Consider the following 16042-nt stretch of genomic DNA (forward strand, 5'->3'; position numbering starts at 1 on the left):
CTGAGAGGCAATAAACTGCATCCTTTGTCCTTTTAAGGGAACTGGGCGGAATCTGAGGAAGCCAAACCCCTTTGCACCAGAAAGACTCCATCCCGCATTCAGTTCCTGAGATTTCACCTCTTTTGCATATTCCCTACCCCCTCTACACGCCATTGGGTTCCGCAACTCCTCCCATCAGCCCTCTGACCAATGCTGCGTGTAAGCCGCTCCCCTGATCTCCTCCGTTCCCCTCTCCTCTTCCTTACTGTCCCCTTCTTCTCTCAGACAGACCCTGCCCTTTCCTTTCTGTCGCCCCGGTCTGTGGATTTTGTTGTAGAGGATTGGGACTCTGACAATGGGAAGCCTTCTCAGCGGCCCGCAATGCTGACACTCCACTCCCTCCTGCTGAGTATTCACGTGAGTACAATCTGGCGATTCACTTCTTCTTTTTTTTTACGATGTCGTATTTATGCCCTCTCCTCTTGTTTGTGCCATCACGAGGAGTCCTAAATAATACAGTACAATGACTGGAATGAGTGCAGATGAATAATTGATTACTCCGTTCCATCCAGCGTCTGTGCATTGGTAAATAACAGGCCCAGTCCTTGCTGTTAGGATACTCTGTTTTTATTCACCTGTCATTAAAAACATGAAGTAAACGCACTGTATTCCAGCCTCGTTTTGGGAGCAACTGTTGCACTAAAACCCTCCGCTGCTCTGATTCTTCATTGCGTCCTCAACCAGCCCACACACTTCTCCATTTTAGCTCCCAGGCAGCCCTGTCTGCTGCCGGGCTCTGTAGCAGGTGGGCATCTCTTGCTGCAGTCTGAGGGCCGGGCTCTGTCATCAGGCATACACGCTCTTTTGTTTAGAGGATTAGCGATCGTTGCTAATGCTAATGCTTTTCTGATCTGAATATGTATGGGGTGTATTTGCCGGGAAGCAATGTGAAGCCACATGTGAATCAGCGTTATTGTTTTGCTTATGTCATTCTGTGAGTCCTTGTGTTGCATTGTGCTGCAGCAACAGCAACAGCCAATGCATCATTTTTTTTTTCCAAACCTCTGTCCTAGACTGTGAGCATATGGGTTCAGGGGTGGTTTTGATTGGTTCTTTTGTCCTGGATTATGGCTCATTTGTTAGTGTGAAGCTATCTCAAATGTCACATGCTTGTTGAGTGCAGCTGAAGACAATGTTTGGCTGGTTTGACTCTGTTGGCTGTCGGCACTGGGTCACAGGGAGTTTGCAGACGGCCCTGGATGCTGCGCCTTAGGGCAGATGAGCAGGGGTTACATGTCTGTCTCACTTTGTATAAATGGGCTTGGAGTCTCAGATTATGTCCAGTGTCTTTTTTTAGGTAGTCGGGGCTGGCAGCGTTTGTACAACTGTGTTACAAACAAGGGTGCTATGTTGACTCTACCAGTACACTATGAATTGTTTCAATACATCTTTGTAAATACTGAAATATTGACCATGTGTAGGCTGCCAGGAACAGAGTTCAAATTGTAGCTGTGAATTGACTAATTGACTAGATACAACCTCTGAATGCAGACATATTGCAGTAGTGAAGATGTAGCTCCACCCTTTTGTTGTCAAAATGAAATCATTTATCTGTGCACCTGGGCAAATTTGAATTTAAACAAATTGACGAATACATTGATTGATAGATTGATTGATCAGGATCATTTGCCCTGATCATTCACAGTCATTGGTTTAATAACTTGATCTCCAGGTTACATATGCTCATGTAAATGAGGCCTCTGTGGCAGTACCTTTTTTAAAGGCTTTATTTTCTTAACCCAAGCACTGAAATCAAATGATACAAAACAAAAATGATTGAATTCAGTATCAGTTGAAATAAGTTATTTGGCTTGTCCATTGAATTTCTAATTTGCTGTCTCATTAAACTGGTGTAATATGGTACACACGTTTGGATCTTTATTCTGCCCTCTTAACCTTTATTGCTTGTCATCATAAGATCTGTAGAAAACCACATTTTTCTTGCAGTACAATGAAGACTGATCTGAAGTGTAGGTATTAACAGTATTGCAGTGCAATAACTTTGGCATATGAGAGTATGAGAAGGAACAGAAAAATGTAAAAAATATTGTGTATGCACACCACAAAAGCATCATATGGTAAATGTGTTGAATTGATGATCACTTCCCCCAATTAATATTCATGGCTCATTTTCAGACTTGGAACTGCATATGCATGTTGACTACAACTGATTGCATTCTGGTCATTATACCGTATGCATGGTGTGAACCACTTGTTTAGGTTTGGCCACTTTCATGAAAGTCAGCACTTTCACTGGTTCAGAGCATTTCTCCGAGAGTCTGTAGATGATGCATCACAAGTACACAATAACACACGCTTATGAAGAAGCATGTAGTCACATCCAAGATGATATCATGTGCACAATAACACAAATCTGTTATTCAAATGTTCCCGCTGTGTTGCTCAACAAGCTGTCGTGCCAAAATCCCATCCAGTTCATCATTCATTCTGAACATTCACTTGTCATGTTTAAAATGACGGTGCACACTGACCATTGGTATCATCAAACAAAAACACTGGCTGTGTGTTTGCACAAGACAACATGTACAAGACATCATGTGATATGAGACACCACAGTCCCTCTGTAGCTCTTACTGCAGGTGGATGAGGGTCGCAGGCAGGGGCCCGGGCTCGAGCACCGATCGGCCTTTTATAAAAATCTGCAGTGCATGTTGTGCCTGCAGACACACACTGCCTGCATGCTGCATTGTCTTCTGCCAGCCTGTGTGATAGTGGGCTCACTGGGGGAGACACAAACATCTCCTGACTCCCTTTTTGTGTCAGTGTCGATTAAAAACTCTGCTGACTACTGTACTTGACATGATGTGGTCACTTTCTGTCGTCTTCTCTCAGTAGTTGTCAGATCTTATCAATCTAATGTCTGCAATCAAAAGCATATGAGAGACAACAGCTACGATGTTAGTCTAATTAAGTACAGTTTTATTTCTTATTTTATTGTTTGTCATTGGTGCTTTTTATATATGTTTATACAATATTTATATTTACACCTATTTTGTCACTTGTGTACATACCAGTCCTGTCTGTTCTTTATCTTTTTTGTCCTTTTCACCGGCTTTTATTTTTATTTTTGTGGAAGTACATTGAGAGAGAAACATTGTTATATGTTGAACACTACAAACACTGAGCCCAGCTGAAGATAAGATGAGCTACACAAAAACAATATAGATAATAAACAAACAGCAGTGGTTCTAATAGTTGTGTCTCATGCGGAGTCTGTTATCCATTATGTGCACGGACATAGTTTTTCTTTTGATTATGTGAAACCCAACGTCCACTGCTATGACTGGTCTGACAGAGACTGATGCATTGAGACGGATTCCTTCATCTGATGCAGTGAAGTCCACGAGGAGCGTGTTAGTTTGAGGAGCAGGGGTTTCTGTGTTGTGTGAATAATGATTGATGAGTCATCATAGAGCCAGGCACCCTCACTGGCCCCACAACAGCCCCTCAACGCTCTCCGAAACACAGAAATATGCTGATTCTCTGGATTTCTCGTTCTCAGGTTTGCATCGGCCGTGTTGTTCTAAACAGTACAACGGTACTTTGGATTGTTACTGCTAGTACAAACGGGACAATGAAATCACTCATGCTTCACCTGTGTCTGAATTAGATTCCGTCAAATATTGCTGCAAATTGGCACAATGATCACACATTTCCCTTTTTTGTTTTTTGATTTACTACCAATGGGAAATTCACAATGCTTTTTGGAGATGTAATTCATGGATAATAATGTATCCCTGTTGCTCATTTAAAATCTCTGGTACATAACTTACTCATGTTTACTCTGCCTTCTTCTTTCTCTCTCAGTCAAACACAGGTACTTCTTTATTACAATCTACTTATACATGCGTCCTTGCAACTTAATCAAAACAAAATTAGATTAAATCTATAGATCTGTAGTTCTGCTCCGGCCCGAGTGTAGGCAGGAACAATTACTGCATGATGACACACGCACAGGGACATAAACTACAGTCTCTATTTAATCACAGTCTGGACAGCACATCATCGAGGGCCAGCACTTCCTATTTCAGGTCACTGAGACTTTCGCCCATGTTTACCGGTCCAGCAGACCGACAGCTGACTGCTAAACTAAACGGTTGGAAAACCCTGTAGTCTGAAGTCTGTTAGTCTAAAGTCCTCTCTGCTGTGACACATACAGCAGATATCACAGAGTTACAGAGAAATGATAACAAACAACGGTGCATATAATCTAACGCGGGTACAAACAGTGCAGTAACACAGATGTAAAATACTGGATGCAGTTTGAGGAAAAGGTAGCCGCCTCATACTCAAACAGGGGAAGAGGAAGCAGGGGAAATACTTTTTATGGCCCTTGAAGTGCAAACATCCTGGAATCCTGAGTCACAGTATCGTTTGCTAAATTTCAGGGGAATCATGTCACAATGATGTGATTGTAGCAGTTCATTTCTTTGAACATCGGTTTGATTATTTCATATGTGATGTTGCATGTGTTTGCTGTATCGTGATATGTAGAGGTACCAGAAACCAGCCCTAATATCAGGCCCGAAATCTGAGCTGGTTAAGCTGAGAGCAATGTTTTCCCTGAATGTGAGCTCATGTTGCTGAAATCTAATCAAACCATTGGAAGTCTCTGTCTTCAGGAGAAAGGTGTTTAGCACACAAACAACTCACTTCAAGTAAAAAATACCTCCTTATAGTCTGGTCTATGGACAAGCAATGACTGTCACTGCTTTACTGATGGTAATAGCAGAGGAGTTATGTATGTACATGAGGTGTTTGCTTTTTCGGATTAGGATTTGAGTTGACTGGAAGTGAGGGTGTCTGGGAGACACTAATCCAGATGGCAGACAGAGCTCGGCCCTGCCTGAGGACATTAAGCCACTTAACTGTAATGCAAGGTGAGAGTGGCCAGAGATCCTTTGCAATCAAAACAGCTTAATTTACAGACGACATTCACAGTCGGCGGGTTTTCTGCAGGAGTCATGTGAGCCAGTGTGACAGAGAAACATATTGACCTCATCTATATGAAGTGCTGATCATGCAGTTCCTGTGACAGAGCCTTGAAGGGGATCTAGTCACATGCTGCTTCAAACATGCAGTGTACTGCAGATGTAGGTCTGTAGTCTGTACTCTACTGTCACTATGACTGCATGTCTCATAGATCTATCAGAGCTATTTTAATCTCTCAACGGATGGATTAGTTATGTTTTTTTTTTTTACTTTACTACACTATATTATACTATTTTATAAAACGGTTATATATGACCAACCCATGCTCACTCCAGTGTAAGAATGTGTTGATACACATATTTAGGCTGTGATGAATTCTGTATTTAAAACAATCTGCAATCCGCAATAATATATTTGGTGTTATTTTTGTCTTTTCTGTTTGTAATTCAACGCATTTGATTGATATTATTCAGCTTTTCTCTAAGCACATGCACAGCTGCCCGAAGCTGCTGTCGAGGAGCGACTGTTTTTAACGGAAGATCCTCTTTCTGTAGTGAGGCGAGTGGGGGGAACTGAGCCGAGAAGGGCTGCTGAGAGTACGGACAGGCAGGCAGGCAGGGAGGAAGGGAAGGGAAGGGAAGGGAAGGGAAGGGAAGGGAAGGGAAGGGAAGGGAAGGCGAGGGGGGGGGAGAGGTGGTTGCAACCCTAAAGGCAGCGGCTAGCCAGCCGAGAGGGGAGGAGCCTGAGGGCTTTGGCTTCTCAAGCTTCCTCCTGATGTCACCGTTCAGCTGCTGCAATTCAGAGTCCATGTGAAGGGAGGACAGTGCAGGAAGGGGAGGGCTTTTGAGGGGAGACAAGAGGAGGAGGGGGGAGGCAGAGCGGGTCGGGGAAGGGCTCGCGGAGCTCCTTAGCCAGTAGTCACGTAGGAAGGAGCAACAATGGGGCCTGCCTGCCTGAGAAAATCCCCATCTGCAAGACGTCTGTGGCTGAGATCAGGCCTGCTGATGCTATGAGCGCATTTATGTGGTTTTGAGAGAGAGAGAGAGAGAGAGAGAGAGATAGAGAAGAGAAAGAAAAGGAGGACAATAGAAAGAAGGAAAAGACATGAAGGGAGGGGAAGAGATGTGGGGCGGTGAGCTGTGAGCAGATCTGGAATGCCATTGTTAGAGCTGCTCTCTGTTGCAGAGAGGGACAGCTGCCTCTGAGGCCTGCTTGCTCATGTGGGACAGGCAACCCAGTTCACCGTGAATCCCCCCCCCACCCCATCTCCATATAGACAGACAGACAGACAGACAGGCAGGTGGTGCCTGAACTCAGCCAACCGGGATTCAAGTAAAGGAAGTAGGAGGAATTTGGGGAGTGGCTTTTTAAAGCTTCCCCTTCCCTCTCCTTACTCTCAGAGAAAAGGGGCCTATAGCTATAATTGTCTGTGGGGAGCTTTGCCTCTTGGTGCTAGGTGATGTGCAGGCCTGATTAGCCTTATCCCAAGTCAGACTGAGAGAGCAGTTGTGTAGATGCTACCTCGAAGGAGAAGTTACAACCCCTGCTGTTGGAACAGTGGATGAAAGATGAGGCGAGGCTGAAGGATTGTACAGTCACAGGACTGTGACGCATGAAGAGGTGATGGGTGAGTTGACATTTCCTTCTAAGGAAGGGGTTGTGTGTATCTTCTTAGCATTAATTAGATTTAGATCATGGCTCTTAACTGGGATGAACTTGGAGTGGATCCGTTATTGTAGGAAGTGCACACTGGTCTTTTAGATTCCTTCTCTTCTTGTGGTGGTGTTTGTCCATATCGTTTTTTGGTTTAACTGACTCCTTTCTCGGGTCCATAAAAGGTAATAAAAAATGAACTGAATCATCAGTAACTGTAGAATGATATTTCACAGTTACTGATGATGCATGCCATTCTGATCCACAAGACTATTTTGGGGATAAAGATCTGTTCTCATTTTAGTTTTGCTTTTAAGTTTGTTTATTTACAGTTGAATCAAGTCAAACAGGGTGCTTGCAAAATGCACACTTCAAGTCGTTTCATTCCACTCCTCTGCAGCTCACAATGATTATGTTAGCATATATTTGTGGTCTATCGTATGCTATTTATCTGACTGTAAACTAATCAGAGTTTCCCTTTTCATACAAAGGTCTCCTAGTTTGTATATGTTTTGTTTGTAGAGTGGTTCTCAGATATTCTTTTCCATGTAGACGTGATTGGCACAGTGTGCAGGAGAGGCTAGCTTCCAGCAGCATTTGTGCTCGGCATTAAATCAGCTGGAACTGGAAGTTCTCTTCTTTTTTCCGGCTGTTTATGAAGTAACTGAGCATTTCGGACACTAAATGAGCCTTGCCCGCATCATAAGAACATAATCAACAAGGATGTTGCTTCATGATCTTGCAAAGAAAATAAGCAGACGAACAAAACTGAGAGAGAGAGAGAACACCTGTGCGTAGGCCTCGTAGCTTCTCAAGACAGCCCACGTAACACCCACAGTTTCTACACAGCAATACAATCCAGTTTTACTGTAATTCAACATGTCGGAGCTCTTCATGCCAACGATGACACACACACTTAGTCTGACACCATTCCTTGAATTTTTATATAAGTACTCTACATGTAAATTCCATCCATCTGTAATGAAGTCTAGATGGAGTGGAAGGGGAGAGCTTTCATTAAAGAGGCACAATGCGGTCTCAAGGTTATTAGAGGATGATGCATGACAGACATGTTTAGTGACAACAATAGCAGAAATGAAGTGAAAACCACAAAGAGCCAGTGGCTAATGACGTGCTCTCTACAATGCTGTGTCTCAGTTCTCTGATAAAAAGGGGTCTTAGAAGACAGACGATCTCTGGGGGGGGGGATGAAACGGAGAGGGCTTGAGAGTTTCTGATTGTGTACAGCTGAATTGGGGGAAAACAAATACTTTGTAATGTTACAATACAAACAAGCTAACTACCTAACCAGACCAATGGTTGGAATGATCTTCACATTACCTCCAATACGGATTGATGCTGTTTTATAAGCAGCGTTCATTGACCGCATTAAAGCAGGGTGCCTGTGTTTTTGGTGTTCACGTAATCCTCCGTGTGCTTATGTACAATATGACAGATGTACAACATGTCATTGGAACACAGATAATCTGTGCTTGACCCAGTGATACGAGCTCATGTAACAGCAACTACCATCTGAACAGAGAGCCAGCAGGCATCCACTAATCATCTGGAATTCAACAAATGTTAAACAATAAACGCTTTATACATTTATATTTTTTTATATATATATATACATGCACGTGTATTACTCTTCTAACATCACTCTAAACACAGACACGTTGGCTCCTGGACTGCATAGTCTGAGAGTTCTGCCCCGCGGTGTTAATCATCATGTGTTCACTTTTCCTCCACTGCATTCTCTTATCAGGGTTTTCATTTGTAAAGTCATACAACCTCTGGCTGCGCGGTTGTTTGTGAAAAAAGAAGACTCTCATCCTCCTGACACAGTTCATTTAAGGGAGGGAGCGCATAGAATGCCAGCAGATACAGGCTTTGGATGACGTCTTGTTCTGTTAACAGCGTTATGACTCATTTCTTCCTTTGCTCGCACTGAGGGTAAGCAAAAATGTTTCCTCAAGGCTTTCGTGACCTTTCTCCCGTTCCTTCCCCCCCTGTGTGTGCAGGTTAAGCGGTCGCTGTGCCCCCTTTGAATGTCCGTCACTATGGCTAAGCGTGAGACCGGCAGCACCAGCCCTGTGGTCAGGCAGATAGACAAGCAGTTCCTGGTCTGCAGCATTTGTTTGGACCATTATCACAACCCCAAGGTCCTGCCCTGCCTGCACACCTTCTGTGAGAAGTAAGCTCTGATCCAATCAATCAAACTTCCTTTGTACAGCTCCTTTCATTCAACGCAGTTCAAAGTTAAATAGTGCCGCAAGATCAATTTGGCAGTAGCACAATGGGACATAAAGGGAAACACAGTACATAGCGAAAATCTAATAATAACCGTAAAAAACATTTAAAAGAACAATTCAAAGATGAGACAGATTTTAGCACGAGATGCACAGTCATTTATTCTTTAGATATTATGCATAATCCAGAATAAGAGAACATAAGAAAATGTAAATAGTTAAGTGCATAATAGTTTTTGTTTGTGTGTCATAGTCTCTGCCTGCAGTATGATGCTGTGTAATGTGTAATGACCCAAAATCACACCACTTTTACCAAATATTCTCTCATCTTTATGGCTTCTGCATGATGTGAGGAACCAATCACTCAGCGTGGCCACAATAAAACAGACAGCGGTCTTTAAAGTACAGCTTTGTTGGCAACAAGCCCTGATTTCCACAGCTTTGTTGCTCCCACATGGGACAGATTACAGTTATTTTAATAATTTGGTGCTCTCAGCCAAAACGGTTAGGACGAGAATCTTATTGTCTCCTGACGCTTCAGTCCTCTAGTTAAGGTCTTTAACTGCTTGTCTCTCCGTAGATGCCTACAGAACTACATCCCTCCCCAGTCTTTGACGCTGTCCTGTCCAGTATGCAGACAGACCTCTATCTTGCCAGAGAAGGGTGTGGCAGCCCTGCAGAACAATTTCTTCATCACAAACCTAATGGAGGTGTTACAGCGAGACCCAGAGTGCAGCCGACCTGAGGCCTGTAATGTTCTTGAGTCAGCCAGTGCAGCTACAGCCTGTCAGCCCCTCTCATGCCCCAACCATGAGGGCAAGGTAAGCAAACGAATGGGCCGAGGGTGTTATATAGTAGGTCAGATATGTCAGAAATCTACCACAAGTTCATGACAACACTGTGGACTGTTACATGATCTCATATGATTTTTGTTTTTACAAGTGTTTGAGTTCTTAAGCATATTTGCCCATAGAAATATAGGATGTTCAGTTGTCTTGTGCTCCACTGCACCACCTGCAGGTGATGGAGTTTTACTGCGAGTCATGTGAAACCGCCATGTGTCTGGAGTGTACAGAGGGAGAACACAGGGAACATGTGACTGTTCCTCTGAAGGATGTGCTGGAGCAGCACAAGTCAGCGCTAAAGAATCAGCTGGATGCTGTGCGCAACAGGTTCGGTTTTCAGTGCTTCAATCCATAATGCACCATGTGAAGTAGAAGAAAATGCTAATTTGAAAGTTTTATTTTGTGTTCATCGTCTTTGCTTTCGCCTGGCAGACTACCTCAGCTGACGGCTGCCATTGAGCTTGTGAACGAGATCTCCAAGCAGCTTACAGAGCGGAAAAATGAGGCAGTGACTGAAATCAGTAACACTTTTGACGAGCTGGAGAAGGCCTTACACCAACGCAAGACCGCTCTTATCACTGAGGTGGAAAACATCTGCAGCACTAAGCAGAAGGTCTGAGGTCTTTCTGTTTTTGTTTTTTTTTAGCAATGTTGCACGTTTTAATACAAGCTCCACTGATTGTCTGCCTCTGTCTCTTTGGACATTCTTAGGTGCTTCAAGCCCAGCTGACCTCTTTGCTTCAGGGCAAAGAGAACATTCAGAGCAGCTGTAACTTCACAGAGCAAGCCCTGAGCCATGGCAGCGCCACTGAGGTCCTGTTGGTCCAGAAGCAGATGGGTGAGCGGGTCAGTGCCCTGGCGCGACACACCTTTCCCGAGCAACCCCATGAAAATGGACATCTGGAATGCCAGGTAGAGACAGACGGACTGAGGCGGTCCATTCAGAACCTGGGAGTCCTGATCACAACAGGGACTGTAGGCCATACTAGCGTTGCCACCGGCGAAGGTCTGCGCCACGCACTGGTCGGCCAGCACACCACTGTCACAGTCACTACTAAAGACAAGGATGGAGAACTAGTGAAGACGGGTAATGCTGCTCTGAGGGCAGAGATTACCTCTGCAGATGGAGTGTGCACTGAAGCTGAGGTGGCGGACAACAAGAACGGCACCTATGAGGTTGGATACACCATCCGCTCAGAGGGAGAATTCACCTTCTCTTTGCTGCTGTACGAGCAACCTGTGAGGGGGAGTCCGTTCCGCTTGCGTGCCGTCAAGCCGTCAGACGTCCTGCAGTCACCAGACGACGTGAAGAGAAGAGTGAAGTCTCCGAGTGGAGGAGGAGGTCATGTTAGACAGAAGGCTGTGCGCAGACCCTCCAGCATGTACAGCACCACCAAGAAAAAGGAAAACCCAATAGAGGATGAGCTGATCTACAGAGTGGGTGGGTGAATAACTGGCTAGAGCCGCTGTTAATTCTGGTAACTGCTGACTGTATGATGTTTTTCGCTAGAGCGCACACTGAGTCATATCTCTAGATCATTTGAGTACCTGATGATGCCGAGTATGCGGTGTTAGACCTCTTATGTGGCACGCCATTGTTTCCTTTGTCTGTTCAAACTGTTAAAATGGCCAGTAGACCGCTAAACATTTTAAGGGATCATCCAAGAGAAAGTGCAGCCGAACGGATGTGGGCATTCTTTTTACACATGCATAGTGCTGAAGCAGTCTGATGTCTTGTGATAGGAACCAGAGGGCGAGATAAAGGAGAGTTCACTAACCTACAAGGCATCTCCACCTCCAGTAATGGGCGGATTGTGGTGGCAGACAGCAACAACCAGTGTATACAGGTCAGTGATATTCTCTTGAGCTGAAATAAAAATGTAATGAATTATTTCGTTGTTTCGGTATTGGTGTAAATACATTTTCTCTTTTTCTTCTAGGTGTTCTCAAATGATGGCCAGTTTAAGATGCGGTTTGGGGTCCGAGGTCGTTCACCAGGGCAGCTGCAGAGGCCCACGGGGGTCACAGTGGACGTGAACGGTGACATAATTGTCGCTGATTACGACAACAGATGGATCAGCATCTTCTCCTCGGATGGCAAGTTCAAGGTGAGTGATCACAGCCAAGAAAAACGTTTTCACCGCACAAATTCAAAATGTTTCTTTGAATGACTAAAGGGTCCCTCTGGTTGTCGCAGAGCAAAATCGGAGCCGGGAGATTGATGGGGCCCAAAGGTGTGGCTGTGGATAAGAATGGACATATCATCACGGTTGATAATAAGGCCTGCTGTGTCTTCATCTTCCAATCAAACGGGAAGCTGGTGACAAAGTTCGGAGCCAGAGGAACATCAGACAGACACTTTGCAGGTACTGTGGAACACTTAGCACAGGTAATAATGATCATTTCATTAATAATGTCTCTTACAGGAAGACTGGATACACAATGAATGATGCTTTATGTCTCAGGGCATGAGGTCGGGCCAGATTTACGGATTTCATTTATGCTTCATGCTTTACAGGAATGTTGATTTGTTCAACATGATTTATTAAGTGATCAGCATGTTTCTATGCACCCTTTATTTAGAGTCTAACTAATGTAAGCATGTATGGCTGCTTGTTTAATTATAGACATCTACGCAGATGTAATGATTCTTTTATTATTGCATTGACCTTGTACTGTAAACATGCAGCTGATCATCATAGTACAAGACACAGCTGTAAAGAGGCAAAAGTTAGTTATGCACCCTAATGCATAAAAACGATGTAACGGTTGTCTTCCTGTCTTTGCCCGTCTACACATAAAGGTCTGTTCATAGGATTTGCTTGCATTACTGGAATTCCTCATTCATTTAGCTTCAGTTGTTGCACGGACAGCAGTATTTCAGTTGAAACTCACCCGTTTTCAATTTAATATCTCACATGGACCTTTTCTTTTCTTTTAGAAAAAAGTGGTGCAAACATTGCACTGGAACAAAAGCTTAGTAAATCTGGCCCTGTTTTCAGTAAGTAATTAATTCCCCGTGAATGTGAACTACGAAAATAAATCTATGTTCTTTTTATATGTTGATGCATCAGCTCTGTCATGTCTCACGTATTGTCCCACGTCAGCTCTCAGCGTGCCTTTTGTGTCCTGTGTGTCCTGTCGTCCATAAATAGTGTGGAACTTCCTCTCGTATGTTGTAAAATGGGATGATTCATCTTTCCTCTCTTTCTCTCTCTGTCTCCTCTGCTGCTTCTAGGTCCTCACTTTGTGGCCGTAAATAACAAAAATGAAATTGTGGTTACAGACTTTCATAACCATTCAGTCAAGGTATGGCGTGTTGCGAGTATGAGTGTACATTCTTTATTGTAGTTAACCTGCATTGGAAGTATTGTGGATAAATGGTTTGCAGGAAAAAATGTCCTTATTTTAATTAACTTAACTTGCTAAAGCTACAGCAAACCTCTCCGCCAGTTTATTTGCTCTATACTGTATACTTCAAATTCAGTAATCTTTCAAGTTCAGTAATCTAAATGAAGTGCTGGGTTACTTGTAAATAGTCATCCATTTTTTGTCCTATATTCTTCCACAATAACTTTGCTAGTGGGACGCATATAAAACAATTGAAATAAACAAGCATGGAATTTATAATCACTCTGTTTCATCAGCTGCTGTGCCTGAGTTGTTTTAGATCATTTTTAGCAATGTGCCCTTTATCCTGGTCAACATATTTATATTTTGTGTGACATCAGAATGTCATTTTTCCATTCTCTTCCCTGTTTAATCTCTCTTGCAGGTGTACAATGCAGATGGGGAGTTCCTGTTTAAATTTGGCTCCCACGGAGAGGGGAACGGCCAGTTCAACGCTCCAACAGGCGTTGCTGTGGATGCCAACGGAAATATCATTGTCGCTGATTGGGGCAACAGTCGGATCCAGGTTAGCTTGAGAGAACCACATCACGTTGAATGCTGGGAGCAAACTTGTGAGTACATCACTTAACCTTTCCTCTGTGCTGTGTGACAAACCAGGTGTTCGACAGCTCAGGGTCCTTCCTATCCTACATCAACACATCAGCGGACCCCCTTTACGGCCCTCAGGGTCTGGCCCTCACATCTGATGGTCATGTGGCGGTGGCGGACTCTGGGAACCACTGCTTCAAGGTCTACCGCTACCTGCAGTAGATACCTGAGACGGCCATCTTCGCCACTGCAAGCACTGACAACGACACAACCAATGTTTTCCCCAGGGTGCAATCCAATACAGCCTTTTGATGTGCACATCAGATGATCTCCCGGATATAATTAGGTGTCTGATCCTGAGTTTACCCTCCCTATGATGTGTATTGAAGGTTGTTTGTAAAGTTGGATAATGTAGCATCCTTGGGACAAGTAATGGACTTAAAGCTATGGACTGGTTTTATGGACTGGTTCAAAATACATTTTTGTGTGTTGTACGCTGTTGATGGTATTATTCAACCACACTTTTTGTGAGACCGGACAGGGTAGGATATAGATTGAAGTATTTAATGAGCCATAACTTGTCCTAATGCATGAAGTTTTATTTTATCTTAATGCCTAGGCAACAACACAGTGTACCCATTGGTTGCTTTTCTCATGAACTAGTTAATGCTTACAGTGAAATGAACAACGCTACGCTTCTCCAGCAATGAAATGTAAAATTTCTCAATTATTGACATCTTGCATAAAAACACGTCATCACCATCTGTGCATTGATTTGCTGTATGTACTGTATATACATAAATGTATATTGTGTATATTAGATCACTCCGTATGTATGTGCTATGATTTTGAAACACACAGCCTTTCGGCTATTCAGAGAGCAGCAGTTAAGGATTCCAGGATTTTAACAATGTGTGTATGGCAGCTCTTTGAACGTACCAGGCACATGCTTAAAAGAAGTGTAATATTTATTGCTAATGTAAGCAGCACAATAATCATTTTTGTTAATATATCTGTTGTTTTAAAAGGAAAAAAATAAATTTAAAAAAAGCTAATTTATTTTATTTTATACACTAGCACAGCATTTACAAATTATTTTTCTAAATTGATGTGCTCTTTTTTTCTTTAGAGGTTCACACTTTATTGCTTTCACTTAAAAATAAATTTCACCTTAAAACAGAATTCAGTGCCCCCCCCCTCCACATCAGGAAAAGTTTGATCCGTGTTTGTGCACATGAGCAGCTATTTTTCAAAGCCATAAACCCATCTTTGTTTGGGATGTCTTCAAAGAAAAAGTTTTTTAAGTCTTTCTGTTAAAAAATTAATGGCTAAAGATATGGGATCATAGAGTGATTGTTTTGCCTTTAACAATTAAAGAGCTTTATTCAAGAGTTACAAACCAGAAAGACTATATATCTCAGGAAATCCATCCAAATTAGATCAGCATGTCAATGGAACAACTCGATACATTGTTGTTGTTTTTTTATAGTTGAGGCTTTTAATGGAGACTTTGTGAGAAAACTGTAAATTTGTGCAAATTAAGTCTAGATCCAAGACCACAACAATGACCGGGATGGAATATGAATTCTGTTTTAAAGTGTTTTTTTCTTTTTGGCTTTAGGAAACAGTTACAACATATTTAAATGATAGTTTAATAGATGACATTTGACAGCAAACTCATTCCTGCTTTGGCATCCACTCAACTATGGTACTGTTGTAAGCTATCTGACAAAACACTGTCAGATCTGAGTTGCTGCCTGCACGACATCAAGCCATGACCAAGCCCAAGTGAAAAACATGTACCAGTAGAGCTGTTGCCGCTCTTGCTCCCCCTAGCGTTCATTTTGTGTAATGCCAATAGAAAACCTAGTGCCACAGCAGAGCGAGACCAGGAGCAGGAAAAAGGCAACTTCCTGGTTGGACATAATAACCCACAGCACTGTGCTAAACACCCAAACAACAACATTCACCCTCCCCGGCGTCGCGTTCCAGGATATGACCCGATTTCACCAGTTAAATCAACCAGGAAGCTTCTGTTTTTCATGCACCCGATCTGCTGTTTGACTTTGCCAAACAGGAGCCCAGACATCTCTAAAGAGTCAACGGTTCACCTTTTTCAGATGTGTCTGCATTTTACACTACGCTGTGTCACACCAATACACATTTTGATTTCTCTATGAATATGCACTGGTAATAAAAGCACATGGTTTACTGAGTTGTTGTTTACCTACTAATCATTGTGCTTGACTTGCACTGAGGGGTATTGAATCTGTGTCTAAATGTGCACATTGAACTTAATCACTGCGGTAATAAGGAATGATATGTTAAGGAGGCACAGTGGCTCCACTTGTTGGTTTACAG

At 43.1% G+C, this 16042-nt stretch overlaps 1 protein-coding gene across 2 annotated transcripts; it reads left to right on the forward strand.

Annotated features, from left to right (window-relative positions):
- Positions 1-274: 274 nt before the first annotated feature.
- LOC306701037 (tripartite motif-containing protein 3-like) lies at positions 275-15877 on the forward strand. 2 transcript variants are annotated; one of them, XM_079166258.1, is made up of 13 exons: positions 275-396; positions 8670-8842; positions 9478-9718; positions 9918-10069; positions 10175-10355; positions 10454-11183; positions 11486-11589; positions 11683-11850; positions 11940-12108; positions 12684-12743; positions 12981-13051; positions 13518-13658; positions 13751-15877. In XM_079166258.1, exons 2-13 carry the CDS (start codon positions 8697-8699, stop codon positions 13901-13903), a joined length of 2316 nt encoding a protein of 771 aa, XP_079022384.1. In that variant the 5' UTR covers positions 275-396; positions 8670-8696; the 3' UTR covers positions 13904-15877. The 2 variants fall into 2 exon arrangements, with proteins under 2 accessions (XP_079022384.1, XP_079022385.1); XM_079166259.1 differs by lacking the exon at positions 275-396 and adding an exon at positions 6577-6619.
- The last annotated feature ends 165 nt before the right edge of the window (positions 15878-16042 follow it).

Source organism: Pholis gunnellus, assembly GCF_910591455.1.
Source record: "Pholis gunnellus genome assembly, chromosome: 9".
Classification (NCBI taxonomy): domain Eukaryota; kingdom Metazoa; phylum Chordata; class Actinopteri; order Perciformes; family Pholidae; genus Pholis; species Pholis gunnellus.

Excerpts from the sequence above, each read along its gene's own strand:
- LOC306701037 (XM_079166258.1), top strand. The coding sequence starts at position 8,697 with ATGTCCGTCACTATGGCTAAGCGTGAGACCGGCAGCACCAGCCCTGTG. Across the intron at positions 11,851-11,939 it reads CCTCGGATGGCAAGTTCAAG|AGCAAAATCGGAGCCGGGAG; the intron begins GTGAGTGATCAC and ends TGGTTGTCGCAG. Across the intron at positions 13,659-13,750 it reads GGGGCAACAGTCGGATCCAG|GTGTTCGACAGCTCAGGGTC; the intron begins GTTAGCTTGAGA and ends GTGACAAACCAG.